The 21,006-nt window shown below is 46.0% G+C and overlaps 1 protein-coding gene and 1 long non-coding RNA gene across 3 annotated transcripts in view; both read left to right on the top strand.

The window, feature by feature from the left end:
* Positions 1-10,020, top strand: part of PATL1 (PAT1 homolog 1, processing body mRNA decay factor) — a 28,756-nt gene extending 18,736 nt beyond the window's left edge. For both annotated transcript variants that reach the window (XM_055424196.2, XM_088843356.1), the window contains exons 14-19: positions 512-660; positions 1,931-2,090; positions 5,888-6,043; positions 7,936-8,027; positions 8,123-8,272; positions 8,586-10,020. In XM_055424196.2, coding sequence (XP_055280171.2) covers positions 512-660; positions 1,931-2,090; positions 5,888-6,043; positions 7,936-8,027; positions 8,123-8,272; positions 8,586-8,607 — 729 coding nt within the window. In that variant the 3' untranslated portion in view covers positions 8,608-10,020. The remainder of the gene's footprint in view (positions 1-511; positions 661-1,930; positions 2,091-5,887; positions 6,044-7,935; positions 8,028-8,122; positions 8,273-8,585) is intronic.
* A 7,688-nt stretch (positions 10,021-17,708) lies between these two features.
* LOC129554202 (uncharacterized) lies at positions 17,709-19,413 on the top strand. Its single transcript, XR_008685571.2, has 3 exons — positions 17,709-17,836; positions 18,570-18,690; positions 18,836-19,413. It is a non-coding gene; the product is annotated as an uncharacterized LOC129554202 (long non-coding RNA).
* Positions 19,414-21,006: the final 1,593 nt, after the last annotated feature.

Here is a 21,006-nt window from a genome sequence, read left to right as displayed (position 1 = left end):
TTTCATTTCTTACCAAGCCTGTGACTTGAGGCAAGTTATTTATCTTTCTGTGCTGTCTTTGGTTTCTTTATCTTTAAAAATGAAAATGGTAAGAGTCTCTTTCTCCCTGGGCTGTGGTGAGTATGCCGTGAGTGAGTATTTGCACGGTGTTCAGAGCGGGGCCTGGAACCCTGTAGTCGTTAGCTGTGCGTTTTCACAGATAGAGGCGTCACGGGACGTGGTGGCGCCCGTTCACATTACTAACAGTGCTGCTGCTGAAAAATTTGGAAAGGGGATAATCGTTTCACTGCCATCGCCTGCTGGATTAGAGGTCAAGAAGGGACAGGGAACGATGCCTGAAGAATGTTTTCTGAGTTATTTCGCTGTGTCTCTGGGTTTCAAAGGGCAGGTTGTCTCCCTCTCATCCTTCTTTCTGTGAGCTGTCACTCTGGTGTTGTCTGCTAGTCCTGAACTGCCAGGTTGCTCACCTAATGCTCTGAGTTTGCTGAGGCCCGCTGCGTCTCTCCCGTAGACCTATAGTTTACTGCTTGATGTGGAGGATTACGAGAGGCGTTACCTCCTGAGTCTGGAAGAAGAGCGACCTGCCCTGATGGACGAAAGAAAGCACACAATCTGTTGCATGTATGACAACTTAAGGGGGAAACTGCCTGGACAAGAGCGGTGAGGATTCTCCTTTGCAAAAACATTAGTCTCGCTAGATCCCTTTGAGCTTTACACACGCTACCCTTGCCCTTCCTTACCATTCCAGCAAGCTCAGGGTCTTTCCTTTTGGCCTAACTCAAATGCCACTCCATATAAAACATTGTATAATCCTTTTGAGCCGGAGGGGGGTGGAAATCTATGTATCTTGAATTCATTTATTTAGCAAGTACCTCTTCAGTGTCTTATTAGGAATGGTGCTGGATGCTGGAGACAGTGGGAAACATTATTTAGTTTCTTTCAGTGAGCTTATAGATTGTATCTAGTTTATGCTTACTAATGTTCAACTATGTAATCTTTATGTATTTTCTTTCTTGCTAAGATGGAAAGTGTAAACATTCATACTTTCTTGGGATTGCCATACAGCTCTTATTTGCTGTGGAAGCCAGTCGGTCTCCCAGTGAAGACTGAGCTCCTTAGTATAATTTCTCTGTCTCTCTGTCATCTCTCTCCCACCCAGTATCTGGAATAGAATCTTGCTGATGGTAAATGTTCTATAAATCTCAACATTTATTGATGAATGCAAGAGGACACTCCCTTTGTCTTTGCCCATTCAAGAGAATTGCTGATTCTTTTAAGCTAGGACATACGCAAAACAAAACTTTTTGAAAAGGACCTTCTTTTTAGCACATCTTTTCCGGAGTTGGACTGACAGGGAGTTTGGTTGAATAAATCTGGGTTTCTCCGTAGATTGGACTGTTATGCAGCCAGTAAAATCTGTGTAAAGTATTATTGCCATGGAAAAGTTTTCATAAGAAGTTGTCGAGTGAAAAAAGTCAAGTAACAAGCCACATAAATTATATGGATCCCCCCTTTTTAAAAAATGGAAGATGAAAATATATAATACACAGCAAAAATGCCTTCAAAATGATAACACTAGTACATTATCTCAGATTATGAATATTATTATTTATATATATATTTTCAGATTTTGCTGTTTTAACCGTGTCATTTGTGTAGTTACTTGAAAGTTAATAAAGGAAATCGATGCCTATAGTTTGATTAGTTTTTTTAATGTACAATTTTTGAAATGATTTTCAATATTCATGAAACTCAAAGAATTTACTTTTTATTATTTGGTTCAGAATTGGTAAAGTCATTCTCACTGTTTTGTGGTACAGATCATTGCAGAGTGAAAATAAATGTAGGGTGTTCATCCAGTAATGTGTAACAGAAAGGGGGTTTTTGCATTGTTCTTGCTGACCCAAGTGGTCGTTTTCTTCTCCCACAGGCCGAGTGATGACCACTTTGTACAGATCATGTGTATCCGAAAGGGGAAGAGAATGGTGGCCCGGATTCTGCCTTTCCTCTCCACTGAACAGGCAGCTGACATTCTCATGACAACAGCCAGGAACCTCCCTTTCCTCATCAAGAAGGACGCACAGGATGAGGTGACCTGCCATGTGGGGTTCCTGTTTCCTTTGGATCTTCACAGTGATAAGATTTTTAGAAGCCAGACTTCTTATTTTCCCCCTTTTCCGTTTTGTGTTCTTTTACCTAATCTTTGGCTCAATGATTTGAGTATTTAAAACAAAAACTTTACTCCAAGCCTGTATTTTTAATGCCACTTCTTTATCCAACAGACTATGTTCCTAAACATGAGCAAAGTAGTAATTCCATCTTACGTGACACAGTTGTTAAGCTGTGATCTGTATGAAAACTGCTTTGGAAGCAAATAATTCAGCCCTGCCCCAGACTTGCTGAATCGGTATTTACAGAGAGAAGATCAGGCCCCCAGCTGGGTCTGACGGCTCACTATTTGCAGTTTGTAATCTTGGTTACCTTGTTGGATATAAAGTATCATTCGTGGGCTGTTGCTGCTGCTGCTGCTGCTAAGTCACTTCAGTCGTGTCTGACTCTGTGTGACCCCACAGACAGAAGCCCACCAGGCTCTCCCATCCCTGGGATTCTCCAGGCAAGAACACCGGAGTGGGTTGCCATTTCCTTCTCCAGTGTGTGAAAGTGAAAAGTGAAAGTGAAGTCGCTCAGTCGTGTCCGACCCTTAGCGACCCCACGGACTGCAGCCAACCAGGTTCCTCCATCCATGGGCTGTTAGTATTGGCTTAACACTGACGTGTAGACTGACTTGAATGGTGTCCCACAGGAATGGGGCCAGTGCTTTTAAGCAGTTTAAACTGGGCTAGAATTTGTGGGGTTTATTTTCTGTATTATTATTAGTGGTAGCATTTTAAATTTTATTTATTTGTGACTGTGCTGGGTATTTGTCGCTGCCTGGGCGTTCCTCTAGTGGTGGCAAGCAGGGCCGCTCTAGTTACGGTGCTCGGGCTTCTCTCGTTGAGGAGCACAGGCTCTCGGGGGTGTGGGCTTTGGTAGTTGGGTTACGCTGGCATAGTTACTCTGAGGCATGTGGGATCCTCCCGCACCAGGGATCAAATCCATGTCTCTTGAACTGGCAGGCAGATTCTTTACTGCCGAGCCACTAGGGAAGCCATGGGCTAGAGTTTGAAACATGATTATCAAGTTTGTAAGAATTGCTCTCTGCTTATTCCTATCACGATACTTGAAAGATTAGCAAAATTTGAAATAGTATTAGAAGTTCAAAGCAAGAAATTGATACGGTTAGCACAAAGGGCTAGTATTATTAAGTATGAGATTCAGAATAATAGAATTTATGAGAATGAACCCGAAAGACGTGAAAATTATCCTTTCTGAAATAATAGAACTGAAAGAATTTCTTCACTCAGCAAATACTTACTAAGCACTTCTATGTACCAGGCACTGGCTAGGTCCTATAAGTATAGCGCCTAGTTTTTAGTGCTAGGACTTAGGAACCGAGAGAGGCCTCCTGTAGTGGAGCTTGCTTACCTGCTAGTGAGGAAAACTTGGTTGAATATAGAAGCTAAGACTTTACCTGTATGTGTTAAAGAATAATAGACCATATCTCTAAATACTGTTTGTTTGAAGTAATAGCAGGTTCCAGGTCTGAGGCATAAAATGTAGAAGACAAGTGTGGAGTGTCGTGTCAGAAACCAAGAAAGCTGAAAGATTACTATGGTTCTGTGTAAAAGACGCACAGACCAACTTGAAGGAACCTCCTTTCAGTCACAATGAGACAATTTGTGTCAGAAACAAAAATTAACACCAGTGAACTGCTGTAGATTGAATGTTTAATGAGTTCATAATGATATGAAAAAAATGTACTAAACACTTTGAGAGATTGCTTGGCCATCAACTCATTCTGAAAAGTGGTAAGTAAAGGAAAAGAAGCATTTTTATCCTGCCTCATTACAACCAAATGTCAAGGTGACTAGAGTGTTGCTATTAGGAAGTTCTTCTTTATAGAAGAATTTCAGCTAATAAATTCCAAAGAAATGAGAAAATTGCTGTTTTACAGCTCCTAATGGAAAAAAACAGTCCATCTAGGAAGCAGCCATTAGTGGAGCTGAAACCGTGAGGTCAGAGATGAATGGGGATTTTCTCATTTTTTTGGTTGGGGCAGGCTGGCCATACCTGAACCCACAGACGACCGTCAGCCCCATGGAGGGGAGCAGTGTGACTGCTTGACCACTAGTTCCACTCTCCGTGGGGTGTCCTTGCCACGCACCACCCTGCCCCCTCTGCTGAACTTGAGTTTAGTCAAACCTCTGATCCTAAATACCAGTTTTTATGGAGGAAAGACTGAAGATTGATTCTTTGTTAAGTGATACCACAGAGGTGCCATTAGCCAGACTCAAACTATGGGACAAATGACCCCAGTTTCTTCAAATAAAAGGCACGAGAAAAGGAGATGGGCAAGTGAAGGAGGACCTGTTAACAGATTCTAAAAGCCTTAAAGCCACACGCAACGTGTGGGTCTGATTTGAATCACTGTTAGAACAAATCGGCTCCTAGACAGTTCTGAGACAGTTGGATGAATTTGAGTTTGGAGTGGATATTAGATGATAATTAAGGAGTTAAACTTCCACAGGTATGATAATATTGTGAGAGAATTGAAGTATTGCTATTTATGAAAAAGATGATGTGATATGGGAAGAATAGATTTAATGAGGTTGGCAACTTGTTCTTGGTTGAATTGTTGTTGAAGTTGGGTTGTGGTACGGGGACTTCACTGTACTGTTGTTTGTACTTTTGTGTATGTTTGAAAATGCTTTGGACTTGCTAGTGGAAGTGGAACTAGTGGTCACGAACCCACCTGCCAGTGAAGGAGACGTAAGAGACACGGGTTCAGTCCCTGGGTCGGGAAGGTCCCCGGAGGAGGACATGGCAACCCACTCCAGGGTTCTTGCCTGGAGAGTCCCACGGACAGAGGAGCCTGCTACAGCCCATAGGGGCACACAAAGTTGGACACAACTGAAGTGACTTAGCACGCATGCAAGAATGCTTTAATTTTTAAAGCTCTGTTTATTTAGAATAGTCGATCATAAAAAGGAGTCTTCTCTATCCTTGAATGCTACTTAAAGTAGAACCAGCCATCATTTTTTATGCTATGGTCATTGAGTGCTGGAAGCACCCTCGATTTCAAGTGTCATAACCTAGTTATACCAGTAGCTCTGTATTTTAATTTCCCAGTCTGGGCCTTATGGCAAAGCAGAATGAGTGAACTAGCAGGCTGGAATCCAACAGCCTTGAATTCTGGTTCTAGCTACTAGCTTTGTAACCAAAGTCTGAGTTTCTGATCACTTAGCTTCTCTGATTTATAAACGTTGGTTGATCATTTCTCCATTTCCTCACTGAGCTTTTATAAAGATAAATCAAGATACCATTAAGTCTGAAAATACTTCTCAGTAATTCTCTAATTTACCTATGTTCGTGCCTCTCACCGTATATTAAGTTGCCATTCTACTCATGGCTTCTCTGTATTTTAGAGCCCTGAGGGTCTGTCCTGTTTATCATGTTTTTAGCCCATAGTGCCTGGTACATTGTAAGCATCTGAGTATTTGTAGAATGAATAACGATGTTCTGTCATGTATCTTGCTATGTATTTGAGAAGTGATTTTGCGCCCTTGGTTCACGCAAGTAATGCTGTTCCTGTGCGAGTGGAAAGAATCCTCAGCAGTTGCCATGGAATCCGGTGCTGAGGTGCTGATAGTGTCTGCTGGACTTGTCAGGCTCCTTTGTTACATCTTGCCTGGGGCAGTGAGCACCCCTCTGTCCCTACCCACCCATGGGTGTAGCTGAAGTAGCAGTTACCAGACTGTGATGGCCTGTCCGTTCTGTTTTTCTGTAGGTGCTGCCATGCCTGTTGAGTCCCTTCTCTCTCCTTCTCTACCATCTTCCACCAGTGACCGTCACCAGCCTTCTGCAGCAGCTGATGAACCTACCTCAGAGTGCAGCAGCCCCAGCTCCGTCCAACCCACACCTCTCTGCCGTGCTCCAGAACAAGGTGAGCCCTGAGCTCCGCAAGCCTTCTCAGTCCGAGGTACGGGTACAGATGACAGCTGCTGTGGCCGTCGTGGTGGGAAGCAGGAGGGTGAGGGGGTTGGCGCTGTAACCTTCAGCCGGGAGCTCCATTAAGCTCATGATGACAGAAGCTGGAGATAGTAGTGATTTTCACAAGATAGGGTGCTCTGTACCTCACGTGGAGAAAACCCGGTGTGTGTTGGGCTGCAGACTCCTTGGGTCTCCCGCTGTGCCACCCCAGCAGTGACTGCCACGCCTGCTTCCTGTCAGGTCCACGGTGGGTGTGGATGCAGGGCTCTGCTCTGCATCAGGAGGAGAGGTGGGTTTAGAGGGCTGAAGGGTGTGGGGGAGCTGGCCTCCTCACTTGGACCTCTTCCCGGAGCTCTAACCACCAACTTCTACTTAATCTCAATGGCCAGCTCTTAGTCACACGCCACACCTGAGTGCAGGGAAAGCTGGAAACACCTCTGAGTTCACGCCATTGTCACCACCGGTGAAGTCAGATCTAGTAGGAGGAAAGAGGATTAGGGAGGTAATGAGTGGTCTCTGTCACAAGAAGACATCCCCGTTCATATTTCGTTTATATCAGATTAAAGGTCCAGAGACTCCCAGGGGAAGCATAAATGCAGAATGAGAGTGTGCACTTTCAGACAGAGCAGGTTTCCGCGCCTCGTCTGCCGCACTTTGCTGAGCCACGGTTTCCTGATGTGTAAAGTGGAGGTGATGTCAGCATCACTTAAATGAGCAGGCAGCCGTGAACGATGCAGTTTAATGCTGGGTACACGGTGGTGCTCACTCGGGACCATCCATTACAGTAAAGGGGAAAGGAGACCCATGGGGTTTTCCTTCTGGCACCTGAAAACCTGGAGAGCCTGGCTCGAAGGGCAGTGAGTACCTCAGAGACTGAGGGGGTGATGGTGCCTCGGGACGTAAGACGGGGGTCCCGGAGTTATGTGCCTTCCACGTTGTTTGGTCTCTTAGCTTTACTTTTGATAAAGGCAGTCAAAAAGCCTGAAGTCAGATGAGATTATGTAACCTGTTGTTTTTCTGACAGTGACATGAAGGGAACTTTGTGGAAAGGCGAGGTTATCCTCCATGAGGTGAACCCAGAAAGGGGGGTGGAATCCCAGAATCTGCGCAGCTTCTCTTCATGGGCCATGATAGCCGTGATTCCCACGTTTGACCTCAGTCTTGTCCGTGTTTGTGCCCCTGTAGAGCCCACGTTTCCTGCTCTTCTGCCCACGGAGTAAGATGAACATTTATATATTTCTCTCTGGCGCGTTGCTGAGTGTCAGCAGTCCTCGACATGGTGGATGAATCTGCCCATCCTCTCTCTCTCTCTCTTAAACTCTCATTAACATCCTCTAAGCCTTTATATTTCCAGATACGTATGTCATTTTTTAGGGAAATGTTTTCTTCGTAGCCTGATCATTCCATTTCCCTTTCTTTGTATGTTTCCCCACAGGGCTTTAACACCTGTTTTCTTAATTCAAGCTCTATTTTTTTTTAAATTTTTTGTTTTTTCTATAAACTTTAATTTTCTGTATCAAAATATGTCTTCATGTAACTTTCCCTTCTATTTCTGTTCTAGTAAATAGGAGAAAAGCTATTTTCACCCCCCCCCCCATCTTCTGGCAGGGAAGAGTCTGCTTTTCATCATCGAAGGGTGGGGTGGGGGAGCCGGGGGCTGTGGGGCCCCGGGCTCCTGTTGCCCTTAAGAGAGCTTGAGCTGCCACGTCAGGAGGGATGCCTCTGGGCTCTGCGCGGCTCAGAGCAGCACGGTGCGGGGTGCCTGCATTCAGCGCCTCCCCCTCGACCGCCTGGCCCATGGGCGCTGGTGCTGTGGTGTCTGACGCCCTCTGTCTCCTCTTGCAGTTTGGCCTGTCCCTGCTCCTCGTCGTCCTGAGCCGCGGGGAAGACCTACAGAGCTCAGACGCTGCTTCAGAATCGGCGCAAAGCAACCTGTGGTCAGTCTGGGCCATGTTTCTTCTTTGAAGTTCTTTCAGGTCCTCTTTTTCATTCCTTTTCTTACATTATTATCATCATCTGTTTTCCCTGTCAGGACGGAGGTGATGTTCGTGGCAACCCGAGAACTTTTGCGGATTCCACAGACAGGCCTGGCCAAGCCAATCTCTATACCCACAAACCTAGTATCCCTCTTTTCTCGTTACGTTGACCGACAGAAACTGAACTTGCTGGAGACAAAACTGCAGTAAGTTGGAAACAAGAGAATTCCACATCTCACTGAAGTTGGCACTTTAGAAGTTACATTGAGGAGGTTGGGGGTGAGAGGGGCGTAAGACGTCATGAATTCGGTGGAAGAGATTAAAGACTTCTGTGAAAACACGAGTGTCTGCTGGATGTAAAGCACTGTGGCCACAGCAGAACCCTCCCGGTGAAATAACAGTGGGGTCCAGATCTCTGAGTGCTCCATCAGGAGAGGCCACACAGGGCTGGGGTTCTGGCGCAGATGAGTGCTGTCTGAGCTCATTCACACAGGTCCCCTCTCTCTCTTTGTGTCGTAGGCTAGTTCAGGGGATACGGTAAAGGCCTCCGCACGCGTCCTGTGCCGCCTCTTGCTGCCTCCCGCACTGCTGCCATCACCAGTGGAGTGTTGTTTTTAAGAAGGGAGGGAAGGTAGCTCACTTGGCCGAGCGTCTGGGGGGACTGAGTCCCATTCACAGGGGTTGTCTCTGAATGCCAGGTACTCCCCACTGCTCTGTGAAATGTGGCTGGGTTCATCCTTCTGCTGGTTTTCTTACCTTCTGTGTGACAGTCCTGCATGTCCCACTTGACTCGATTCTTCTCCATTCTGCCTTTTCTTTGCCCTCGAGACACAAGCATAACCTCTCCCTTCATCCCCCCACCACTGATCCAGCTCAGAGTAGGTTGTAGCCTGCCACGGAATTCCTTCCCTCACCACCCCTTATTAATATGACTGTAGGAAAGCTGATGAAGTAGAAATATATATATATGCGTGCACACCCCGATACGTACGTGTATGTGGTCTCCAGAGGGTCCTTAAAGAAGGAGCTTAGACTGAGAAATTTAGTTGGCACACCATCCCTTCTCTAACCACAAACCAGCTGATGTGTTTTTAATCTGTTCCTCATCCATCTTCTGATTAATTTGATAGGTTCTACTTGTTCTAATAAAATGTAGGGTATGCAGCACGTGTAATAAACTCAGAGCTCTCAGTTGGCCGGTGCCCAGCTCTCAGCTGAGCCGTTCCTCGTCTCCTCCCCTCTCGGGTTTCCTTTGTTCTGTCCACCGTGGTGGAAACGGCACACGGTTAGCCTTTGTCCTGCTCCAGCCGCGGGTACTTGAGCCTGTGCCTTCAGGTGCGCGGAGGCTTGCGGGAGACGGCCGGCCTGGAGCCTGCTTCCACCGTGCAGCTTCACCGCGCTCTGCTCTGTCTTCCTGAGACCCTTGCAGTAAGCCATGCTCTGTCGTCCCCTTCCCTGTCTTTACTTGGTGTCCTGGGGGGACCTCTGCACCTCCCCGGGGAGCGCAGGCCTCCGCTCCACCCCTCGGTCCCTAGCCCCTTGGTCTCACCCGGCCCCTCCCTGGCAGCCAGGGCCTGGGTCTGTGGCGCCCTGTGCCCCGCTCTCCTGCTCCGCAGTCACCACCCTCTCCCACTCCCTCTTCTGCTCCTCCGTCACCCGGATGAGGGCCCGGGTCCCTGGTGATGCCAGCCTTGAGCAGAAAGCATCTGATTGATCTCACCTGACTGTCCTGAGCACACCTTGCTTCTCTGACCTTTCCGAATGTAGTGGGGGAGGGGGGCAGGTTCCGGTATTTAATATGCGAATGAACGTTTTGCACATAAATGTATTGTACAGCAGTGAGGCCCTCCGCTCCAGCCAGCTGTCCTGTTCTCTGCCTGTACTCCCCGCTGTGCCCCGTGCGCCCCCTCGTCCCTCTGTCATCGCCCCCTGCCTTCCCTTCACAGCAGATCAAGTGAAGGCTGGATGATTATCTCTTCTTTTCTGTGCTTTTATCTTTTTTGTTTGGTTTTAATTAATTAAAAAGTTTCTAAATTTACATTTTTATAGGGTATTGTAAATAAAAACAAATTGTATACTTGAAAAAAAAATATGTGCCAACATTTCTGCTTGTCAGTTCTGAACATGCTTTTTAATGTGTTTCTAGCGTATTTAGATAGATCAGCAAACCTCTTGGTGCTGGGGATTGGCAAGGATGGTATCACCTGATGTTTTTATCTCTTATTTGGTCATAAAGGAGACAGATAAAGATCTTATGTTTACATAATAACTTTCCTTAAAAAACCTAGGGTGTGGGCCTCCCCAGATGGTTTAGTGGCTGAAACTGCAATCCCAGTGCAGGGGAAATTGGTTCGATCCCTGGTCCAATCCCATGTGCCACAAATAAATAAATGCGTATTTGAAAAAAGAAAACCTAGGGTGCTTTCAACAGTCACTGCCTCCCCCCCAACTTTTTAACTGCAAAACAGAATTAGAAAATTCAGTGGATAGACCATAGTTCATCTTTTTCATCTCTAGGCAGCTGAGAGTTTATTTAAGAAACTTCACAAAGCCCAGTTTGACCTTAAGCTGCCCTCATGGTTAGTATTTCCTTAGCTCTCATTTCTATCTTCCCCAAAGAGGTAAGAAAAAATTGGTAGTTCTCTGTAGTAAATTCATGTTAGCTATTTCAAACTTACCACAGCATCATTTATAATAGGAAAATTAGAAATAACCTAAATGCTCACTAGTGGCTAAGTGATAAACTATGTGTCATGGACAGGTATAATATTTAATCATGAAAAGTGTTTATGGTCTAGTGTCAGGGAAAGCAGAAAGTGTATATGCTTGGAATGCAGTTCTTTTATGAAAATGTATATGTGATGGGGAAGAAATTGGGAGGATATGCTTCCCAGGTTGCTCAGTGGATGCAAGAGACACAGATTGAATCCCCGGGTCGGGAAGATCCCCTGGAGGAGGAAATGGCAAGCCACGCCAGTATTCTTGCCTGGGGAACCCCGACGGAGGAGCCTGGCGGGCTACAGTCCATGGGGTCACAGAGAAGCGGACACGACTGAGCGAGAGCAATGCTCCTGCAGGTGTTGCTCTAAGCACGTGCATCTCTCAGTGGCAGGACCCTGGGGAGCTTCCTTTTGCTTCCAGTTTTCTCCAGATCTTCCATAGAGAGCAAGCAGTGCTTATATTCTGAGGAGAAATACTGTTTTTGAAGAGCTAGTTACATGAGAAAGCACTTAGAGTATAATGTTGAGTATCAGTGAGTTCTTCATATGTATGTGACTGTATGTGGGCAGGGGGAATGGGAAAAGGAATACAACCCAGGGTGATTGAAGGGCGGTGGTTGCCTTTAAGGGGGAGGGTTGTGGAGGATTTTGTGTGTGGGTGATTGTTCCTCGTTTCCATTGTCCAGATTGTCTTCAGCCTGCATGTATTGCTATTAGAACCAGAAGGGGGTTATACGCTAAACTGCTAAAAATCGTAGCCCCCTACTTTCTATGAGAAGTGCTAGTAGGACAAGGATGTCTGCTCTGGTTGGGCTTGATTTCAGAGCCAGTGTATTCGACTTTGAAAGATGAATTGCTGAAAAAATGTGAAAGCAAGGCAGTTATCCCATGAGGTGTGGTCAGGTATTCCATTGTTAAACACTTAAAACTCCACTGTTAAACAGTTGAGGAATCAGAGAACCACTTTAAGTCCAAGCCGTATCTCCCAGTGAGGTTCTGTATTTACAGAAATTGCATTTTTTTCTCACTGACTACTGAATCAAAATGGATGGATTTCAGCTCCATCCACACAGAAAATCTGCTCAGGTCCGTTGTGGCCCGAGTACCAGCCAGCTGGCTTTCACCAGAGCTGCCCTGTCTGTCTCAGGAAGACCACGATGACCTTCCGAGTTTGATGCAGACCACCGACTGCCCTCCACCATCTCCCTGTGGAGAGCAGTGAAGTCCTTTGTGTGAAAAGTCCAAGTGGGGCAGTAGTGGAAGGCATCTTACACTTCTCGTCACCCAAATATGTTTAAGTATGTTGGCATTGTGACCCTTAAGAAAGTAAAGTAGAGGTTTACAGACAACAAGTCGAGTGTCTTAAGACCAAAGACAGCATAGTTCTGGCCATTAACCTTCTTGAAGTGGAGGCACAGCTGTGAACAGATTGCAGGTCACCTAACAGCCTCAGCTTTGCCTTTTATCTTGGGAACCTGGCATGAAAGACGGTTCCAAGGAGCTGGTTTACTCACTGTGACTCTAAGCTCCACAGTGCAGCCAAGTCCATTCTCCAAGGTAACTGTTAACCGGAATCAAGCCCGCGGCCTAGGGAACACCTAGACGGGCCGAGGTACCCAGCAGTGTGTGCACTTCCCCTGTTTTGAGTAGAGTGTCTCTTACACTGCTTACAACTTAGTGCCAATCTGAAGGCTCACACCTCCACCCCTAGAAAAGCCCTGGCTGACAGTTAGATACAGTATCCTCCGAGTGGTTTGTCTGTGCGCACGCAGGGCACAGAACAGTAGATACTGGACTTTCCCTCATGAATCATGGATGTCCTTACGTGTCCATACGGAGAGGTGCCACTGTTTACTTTAATGATGGTATGGTGTCCCTCTGCATGCCATAATTTAACTGCTCCCCTGTTAACAGAGTCCATCCTCGGGTAGTTTTTGCCAAGTGATTGTTCATCCAGCAGTGAGCAAAGGTAAACCCACAATGGCCGTTCAGTTGCTCAGTCATGTCTGACGCTTTGCGACCCCATGGACTGCAGCGCACCAGGCTTCCCTGTCCTTCACCATCTCCTAGAGCTTGCTCAAACTCATGTCCATTGAGTCAGTGGTGACATCAGGGTCTTTTCCAATGAGTCAACTCTGCATCAGGTGGCCGAAGTTATTGGAGCTTCAGCTTCAGCATCAGTCTTTCCAATGAATATTGAGGGTTGATTTCTTTTTGGACTAACTGCTTTGATCTTGTAGTCCAAGGGACTCTCCAGAGTCTTCTCCAACACCACAGTTCAAAAGCATCAGTTCTTTGGTGCTCAGCCTTCTTTGTGGTCCAGCTCTCACATCCCTGCATGACCACTGGAGAAACAATAGCTTTGACTAGACGGACCTTTGTCGGAAAAGTGATGTCTGCTTTTTAATATGCTGTCTGTGTTTCTATAGCTGTTTTTTATAGTGTACAGAGAGCACTGACATTCATTTTCTAATTCAGGTCTTCCCCATTACCCTTTGAAGTATTAGAATCGACAGCTATAATTGTACAGTACAAGACCATCCAGCAAATAAGTGCTCTGGTTTAAGATTTAAACCGGAAGTTTCAAACTCCATATCCAGCATCGTGGCTACAAGAAGGCTCCTGTTTCTGGATAAATGTTTCACGTAGCAGCAGCTGAGAAGCTGCAAGCATTTAAGGACACATCTGCAAACTCTTCTGATTGGGTTTTAATGCCTTCATTTCCAGTAGTCAGATTAAATAATTCCCTCTCAGTAGTGTCAAAAATGTGATTCAGATTTTAACTATCGAGGTCCATTACAGTATATAAGGATCAGAATTTCAGAAAGGCAGCTGTCAGGCATCTGTGTGGTCCTTTCGGTTTAAGCATTTTGAAGAGATTTTAAAAAAGATTTGCTCCCACACTTCCATCTCAGTATTTGGAAATGCATTGTCTATGTGAGATATATTCAGCCCCAGGTGGTCCAGTCCCTCGTCAGTTCCCTGCATTAATACGGGAACCCCACAAACGCAGCAGTCCTCATTCCCAGCCGTGCCCCAGTTCCCAGCACACAGGCCACACCAAGCAAGCATCCAACGGACATCTTTTCATAAAATACAGTGAAGTCGCTCAGTCATGTCTGACTCTTTGCGACCCCGTAGACTGTAGCCCACCAGGCTCCGTCCATGGGATTCTCCAGGCAAGAATACTGGAGTGGGTTGCCATTTCCTTCTCCAGGGGATCTTCCTGACGCACGGATCGAACCCAGGTCTCCCGCATTGCAGGCAGACGCTTTAACCTCTGAGCCACCAGGGACAGTATAAAACAGTTGGGCCACAAAGAATCAGCTTGATGGGATTATTCAGGTCTTCAAAACCGAGAGGACAGACCTTAATGGCATGAACTCATCTGTGTGTGCAAGGCCCATTCCAAATGACATTGTCACTCATTTTATCACAGCAACCCCTAGGTTGGAAACAGTTTGATACAGTAAGCTAGTCAAAGTCTCATGAATGTGCAGCGTTCCTCTAGGTACAGGGGTGACAGAGGCTCTGCTCTGGGGTGGGGGGGGGCGGGTAGTTGGTGCTAAGTGCTTAGAGGGTGAAAGAATGGAGACTGGGGGGGATCTGTACTGTAGACAGGCCAGGGAAGGCCTTGATGAGAAGGTGACGCTGAAGCAGGCACGCGAATCCTGAGGAGGGGACGGCCAAGCGAAGGGCTGGGAGGAGCATCCCAAGCAGGATGAAGGAGGTGACCTCTGCCCGAGATGAGAACAGGTGAGTTCTCAGGACCGTGAGGTGGCTGTCGCTGGAGTGCAGTGCCCACACTCCTTGAAGGGCTTTACTCACATTGCCGCGGGAAGCCTTCGCAGAGCCTAAGGAAAAGCTTGGCAGAGTTTTTAAGGGAAAGGACAAAACTATTTTTAAAAGTCACTTCGCTGGGTAGAGGGTGGGGCGGAATAAATCAGGTATTTGGGAATGACACATACAGATTACTGTATAAAATAATTTTTAAAAAATCCTACTGTATGGCACAGGGAGCCATGTTCAGTATCTTGTGATACTCCAGAAGGGGAAAGAATCCGAAGGGCACGTAAGTACATATGTGGGTACGTACGTGTGCGTGTGCCACTGCTTCCCTTTTGCTGACAGCAGAAGCAACGCTGTAAGTCCCTGTCCTTCAACAGCAGCAGAGCCCAAGGTGCAGCCCTGGTGCCCCGCCTCAGCGTGTGACTTTGGGGATGGCACCTTTGACAAGGGATGGAGGCATACTTAGGGAGTTTGAGGTGGACATGTCCACGCTGCTGAATTTGAAATGAGTAACCAATAGGGACCTACTGTATGGCACAGGGGACTCTGCTCAATGTTCTGCGCCAGCCTGGATGGGAGGGGAGTTTGGGGGAGGATGGATCCATGGATATGTGTGGCTGAGCCCCTTCGCTGTTCACCTAAAACTCACATCGTTAATCAGCTATACGCCAATACAGAATGGAGAGTTCAAAAGAACAAAGAAAGATTAATTTAAAATGAAGTCATAAGTGAATTAAAAGTCATTAGGGTGAGTTCTAATCCAGTATGAGCAGTGTCCTTACAAGAAGCGATGATGGGAACCAGGCACAGGGAGCCTGTCTGTGAAGACACCAAGAGAAGACAGCCATCCCCACGGCGAGGCGTCAGAAGAAACCAGCACTGCTCACACCTTGATTTCAGACATCCAGGCTCCAGAATTGTGAGAAAACACATTTTCATTGTTAAAGCCACCCTGTCTTTGGTACTTTGTTATGACAGTCCTGGCAAACTAGTAGGTGTCAAACATGTTATCATTAACTTTTTTTTAATTTTTAAAAAGCCACAGGATAGTAGAAGAATATGTATCCAGCTGTTAATAATGGTCATTTCTAGAAGGTATGGTTAAGGAGAATTTTCGTCTTCTATATTTGCATTTCTGAACCCTTATATCTTTTATAATGAATATATTTTGGTTTGTATTTAAAGGATGGAAGAAAAGGGAGGGAGCATGGACATGACTTGTCCAGCATTGTAGTGAGAGGCAGAAAAAGAAAGCCTGAATTACATTCACAGTCATTTCCCAACATTTCTCCATCTAACAGAGAAGCAGACATCTTGTGCGGAACTTCCAAAAATGCTCCTTAAAAGAGGAAATACCTATTTGTCCTCCTCTCTTTCCTCTTCTTGCTGCCTGGAATGCAGTTACAATGACTGGAGCTCCAGCAGCCATCTTGGGGCAGAAAATAATCTCAATGACAGTAACCATGCACAGTGGAGCAGAAAGAAGGAGGCTTTGTCTGAGAAGACTTCAGTGAGCTACCATACCAATCCTGCACTGCCTACCTCTGAATTTCTTTTATTATTATCTTTTTAATTTCTTTAGATGTGAAAATAAACTCTTATGTGTTTAAACCAACATAAATTGGGCCTCTGTCCCTGGTGACTTAGCGGTAAATAATCCATCTGCAATGTGGGAGGTGCAGGAGACTCAGGTTCAATACCTGGGTCGGGAAGATCCCCTGGAAGAGGAAATGCAACCCACTCCAGTATCCTTGCTTGGAGGATCCCATGGACAGAGGAACCTGGTGGGCTACAGTCTGTGGGGTCGCAAAGAGTTGGACATGACTGAAGTGCCTGTGCTTGTACTTGCAAATAAACCTAATCTGAATCATTACAAAGGGTTTTGTTTTTTTTCAGCCATTCAACATGAGAGTTCATTAACTGCTATTGGGGAAAAGCAGTTTTTGAATGATCTTTTAAAAACAATTATTACAAATTTGAAGGAGTTCTTCACACACAGCCTCCGTTTTCTCTGAGGTACGATGCATGATTAGCTGGTGTGAAACAGAAGGCTCTGTGTAGCCTGAAGATGTTGGTTAAAATGTTAGTATATGCCCCTGGGGTAAGCAGGAACAGGGGCAGGCTAGTGATACTTTTTAAAGATAAAGGTATCACAGTAGTTCTGTTACATTTAAACCAAACAGCAGTTCATTGTGTTTATGAACCCGGATTTAATTCTTTGAATAGTTTCTGTCATTAAGAGAAAAAAAGATTCCCAGGCACCAGTTATATGAAGCCTGCCAAGGCTGAAGAGCTTTTCTTATCTATGTTTGAATGCTGGCTTTGCTTTTATAAGATATTTTGCTTGCTTGATTCTCAATTTTTTAAACTGTAGAAGGGGTGGTAGAAAACCGGAACAGCAACAAAGAATAAATGAAATTACACTTGTAAAGTGCTTCACACGTGGTGAAAGTTGAGACTCCCTGGCATTACTAAGCCGTTTGTACTTCATATGAAGTTCCAGAATTTCTAGGTTTGTCATACCCACTAGGAAGCCGTGTGTGGGGTCCTACTTGGATGAGTTATGTTGTGCTGCAAAGACAGACTTGTAATGAATACAGTAAGGCCCCCACATAGGAACCTTTAAGTTGTGAACTTTCAAAGACGTGAATGTGCCCAGGGAAGTGATGGAGAGAGGCAGGAGGAAGAAGAAGGACCCAGGAGGTTCAGGACAGGAAACGGCCGGGGACGGCCTTTGTCTGAGCTGCAGCGCTAGCTTCTCGGGCCCAGGACCCAACTGTGCAACGTTACAGGAAGGCTGCCGCAGCCGTTCAGAGCGCAACCCAGCGCTGCCGCCTCATCTAAGATGGGGAAGAGAGACCCGCAGCCCTGGATCGTTCTTCTCAAGAGGGTAGACATGAAATTGAGTCCAGCGAGGGACCAGGACCCGTGCCGTCAAGGTCAGACAGGAACAGGCTGCAGCTCGTGCCCCACCGCCCCCGCCCGCCTCCTACTGCTGCCCACCCTTCAGCTCCGCCGTCTCCCCCTCGGATCCCTCCTCCTCCTCTGTTAGTGACTCCTCCCGCCTGTTCGCTCGATGCCAGCCCCTGTGTGCCAGCTGGTGTTCACTGTACTACTGTACTGGAGAAGGAAATGGCAATCCACTCCAGTACTCTTGCCTGGAAAATCCCATGGACAGAGGAGCCTGGTAGGCTACAGTCCATGGGATCGAAGAGTCGGACACGACTGAGCGACTTCACACTCACTCACTGCACTTCTAAGGTACTGTACTGCAAGATTAAAAATGTTTATTTTTGCCTTTGTTTTATATGAATTGTTTGTGTGAAAAGTATCATAAACCTATTACAGCACAGTACGACAGCAGGTTGTATTAATTGAGTACCTAAACTAACCGTGTTGGACTCACAAATTGGATTTACAAATGCGCTCTCAGAACAGAACTCACTGGTACGTAGGGGGACTTACTGTAGTGTCGATCAGTCAATAGTGCCTCCTGCTAAGAGGTTGCTGCTGCTGCTGCTGCTGCTAAGTCACTTCAGTCGTGTCCGACTCTGTGCGACCCCATAGACGGAAACCCACCAGGCTCCCCCGTCCCTGGGATTCTCCAGGCAAGAACACTGGAGTGGGTTGCCATTTCCTTCTCCAATGTGTGAAAGTGAAAAGTGAAAGTGAAGTCGCTCAGTCATGTCCGACCCTTAGTGACCCCACGGACTGCAGCCTACCAGGCTCCTCCATCCATGGGATTTTCTAGGCAATAGTACTGGAGTGGCTTGCCATTGCCTTCTCCGGCTAAGAGGTTAGGAATGTGAATTTTCCCAGCTAGTATGCAGCTCCCCTTTTAAAAATTTACAATCCATCCCTGTGTGATCATCTGTAAAATACACAGAGAATGTGGTCTTTGCTCTCTGGTCGCACCCAGTTCCCCTGTAGAGAGTTGAATAGCCTCCCGTGAGACCCCGCTGGAGAATCTGCCCTCACTTTTGTGCCTTCCTAGTTTCAGTAAATTTCATCATCCTGCTGCGCAAACTTGAATGCAAGAGGAAGACGAAAGGGCTGGGATGCAGCTCTGGCTCCTTCCACGCACCCAGCATGCTACGACTGGCTAATCCTGCGGGGTAAGCACCCAGCTGTCTTGTCTCAAGATTGCACGCCTGCAACAGACCAACCCAAGTTCAGATTTCCCCAGAGCTGAGGCTTTTGTTGTGAGTGCCTCTTGGTTCAACTTCTCCCTCTGACCCTGCGTCCTTTACCCCCTCACAGGTGTTGTCCCGGGGAGCACGCCTCAAGTAACTTACAAGGCAAACCTGACTTAAACGAACTTGAATTTCTGCTTCATTTGCTTGGGGGACACACTGTTGTCTTTTGAAATCATGAATTACTTTTTTCCAGCAAGAATTTTTTGTATCGATTATAAAAAAGGTAAACTGGGAAACCAAATACCTGGACCGATCCCATTGATAAAATCTGCATTATGAAACTATTATTTGGCAAAAGTTGGGAGAGCAAGCCAGTGACAATGTGGAGAATGACAGAAAAAAAAGAAGCATGAAAGTTACCCAAGTACGTTTAAAGCTACATCCACACAAAAACATGCACAGTAATGTTTACAGGGGTTTTACTCACAATTGCAAAACCTGGAAGCAGCCAAGTTGTTCTTCAGTAGGTGAATAGATCAACTGTGGCCCATCCAGGCAATGGAATATTAGTGCTGAAAAGAGATCATCTATCAAGCCATGATGGCTTCCCTGGTGGCTCAGTCAGTAAAGAATCTGCCTGCAATGCAGGAGACCCAGGTTTGATCCCTGGGTCAGGAAAATTCCCTGGAGAAGGAAATGGCAACCCACTCCAGCATTCTATCCTGGGAAATCCTGTGGACAGAGGAACCTGGCAGGCTACAGTCTATGGTGTCACAAGAGGTGGACACAACTTAGGGACTAAACCACCATCAAGTCATGAGTAAAACTCCACAGGTTCCATAAGACAGGAAACGTTCTGTTTTCATTTCAATCCCAAATAAAGGCAATGCCAAAGAATGTTCCAACTACCATACAATTGTGTTCACTTCACGTGCTAGTAAGGTTATGTTTAAAATCCTTCATGCTAAGCTTCATCAGTACTTGAATCAAGAACTTCCAGACATACAAGTTGGGTTTAGAAAAGGCAGAGGAAAACAGAGATCAAATTGCAACATTCATTGCAATCATGGAAAAAGCAAGGGAATTCCTGAAAAACATCTGCTTCGTTTACTATGCTAAAGCTTTTGACTGTGTGAACTGCAGGAAACTGTGGAAAATTCTTAAAGAGGTGGGAATAACAGACCATTTCACTCGTATCCTGAAAAACCTGTACTTAGGTCAAGAAGAAACAAAGCCAGACATGAAACAACTGACTGGTTCAAAATTTGGAAAGGATCATGACAAGGCTGTATATTGTCACCCTGCTTATTTAACTTCTATGCAAAGTATAGCATGCAAAATGCCCAGCTGGATGAATCCAAAGCTGGAATCAAGATTGCTGGGAGAAATATCAATAACAAGAGATATGCAGATGACACCATTCTAATGGCAGAAAGCGAAGAGGAACTAAAGAGCCTCTTGATGAAGGTGAAAGAGTGAAAAGCTGACTTAAAGCTCAACATTTAAAAAACCAAGATCGTGGCATCCAGTCCCATCACTTTATGGCACATAGAAAGGGGAAAAGTGGAAGCAGTGGCAGATTTTTTTTTCTTGGGCTCCAGAATCATTGTGGACAGTGACTGAAGCCTTGAATATGAAGATGCTTGCTCCTTGGAAGGAAAGCTATGACAAACCTAGACAGCATATTAAAAAACAAACCTAGACAGCATATTAAAAAGCAGACACATCACTTTGCTGACAAATCTGTCTAGTCAAAGCTATGGTTTTTCCATTAGTCTTGTATGGAGGTGAGAGTTGGACCATAAAGAAGGCTGAAGAATTGATGCTTTCTAATTGTGGTGCTGAAGAAGACTCTTGGGAGTCTCTTGAACTGCAAGAAGAAGGTTGCTGCTGCTACTGCTAAGTCACTTCAGTCGTGTCCGACTCTGTGCGACCCCATAGACGGAAGCCCACCAGGCTCCCCCGTCCCTGGGATTCTCCAGGCAAGAACACTGGAGTGGGTTGCCATTTCCTTCTCCAATGTGTGAAAGTGAAAAGTGAAAGTGAAGTCGCTCAGTCCTGTCTGACCCCTAGCGACCCCACGGACTGCAGCCTACTAGGCTCCTCCATCCATGGGATTCTCTAGGCAATAGTACTGGAGTGGCTTGCCATTGCCTTCTCCGAAGAAGAAGGTTAGGACCAGTTAATCCTAAACCAGTCAAATCAGTCAATCAAACCAGTTGATTTCCAAGGAAATCAACCTTGAATATTCATTGGAAGGACTAATGCTGAAGTGGAAGCTCCAATACTTTGGCC

Source organism: Moschus berezovskii, chromosome 14 (assembly GCF_049115385.1).
Source record: "Moschus berezovskii isolate FMDL1 chromosome 14, NW_MosBer_1.0, whole genome shotgun sequence".
Classification (NCBI taxonomy): Eukaryota; Metazoa; Chordata; class Mammalia; order Artiodactyla; family Moschidae; genus Moschus; species Moschus berezovskii.
Note: the sequence above shows the minus strand (reverse complement) of the source record. Positions and strands in the feature narration are given on the sequence as shown.